This window comes from Morone saxatilis, unplaced genomic scaffold, assembly GCF_004916995.1.
Source record: "Morone saxatilis isolate NCDOM2014 unplaced genomic scaffold, NCSU_SB_2.0 Contig21, whole genome shotgun sequence".
Lineage (NCBI taxonomy): Eukaryota > Metazoa > Chordata > Actinopteri > Moronidae > Morone > Morone saxatilis.
Genome location: NW_023339774.1, coordinates 16,439,397 through 16,439,996, shown reverse-complemented (window position 1 = coordinate 16,439,996; position 600 = coordinate 16,439,397). Strand labels below are relative to the sequence as shown.

The 600-nt window shown below is 36.2% G+C and overlaps 1 protein-coding gene across 1 annotated transcript in view; it reads right to left on the bottom strand.

Annotated features, from left to right (window-relative positions):
* Positions 1-268, bottom strand: part of rpl37 (ribosomal protein L37) — a 3,140-nt gene extending 2,872 nt beyond the window's left edge. Inside the window, exon 1 of the mRNA XM_035667470.1 lies at positions 172-268. Within this exon, the coding sequence (XP_035523363.1) occupies positions 172-174 (3 nt within the window). The 5' untranslated portion in view covers positions 175-268. The remainder of the gene's footprint in view (positions 1-171) is intronic.
* Positions 269-600: the final 332 nt, after the last annotated feature.

Here is a 600-nt window from a genome sequence, read left to right as displayed (position 1 = left end):
GCGACAGAAAACAACTGTTAACTATCATTAAAATGAAGCTCCATCTGCACAAATACTTCACCCAAACGGTAACAATGTGTGTCCGACATCGAACCCGCAACAATCCGAGTCAGATACACAGCACATTATACAGATGGTGAAAGATTTCGGTCTGCCAGCGTTGCATCTCACCATTTTCGTCCGGCGGCTAAGGGAAAAGAGACCGGAAGAGGAGCGTGCGCCCCATCAAATTAGATCCGTGGTGCTTCCGGTGTAACACAGAAATGTGACCCCATAGCATTTTAGCGGTAAGATGGATTTTACTGATACATTTTAATATACATTTTCGTTTGTACTGTACATTTTTAGATTGTTAATGCTATTGCGTTGTCTGTATATTATTGTATAGATTGCAATTCAGGATTTATTATTCTGAATAAAGTTTTAAATGCTAATGGTTGGATTCGAAATAACAACGTAAATATCAGATCAGAATCAGAATCAGAAATACTCTAATAACTCCAGGTGGAAATCAATTTCTTTACAACTCCAGATCTACATACAACATGTGATATATTAAGAACATATATATATATATATAAATATATCTATATACACAAG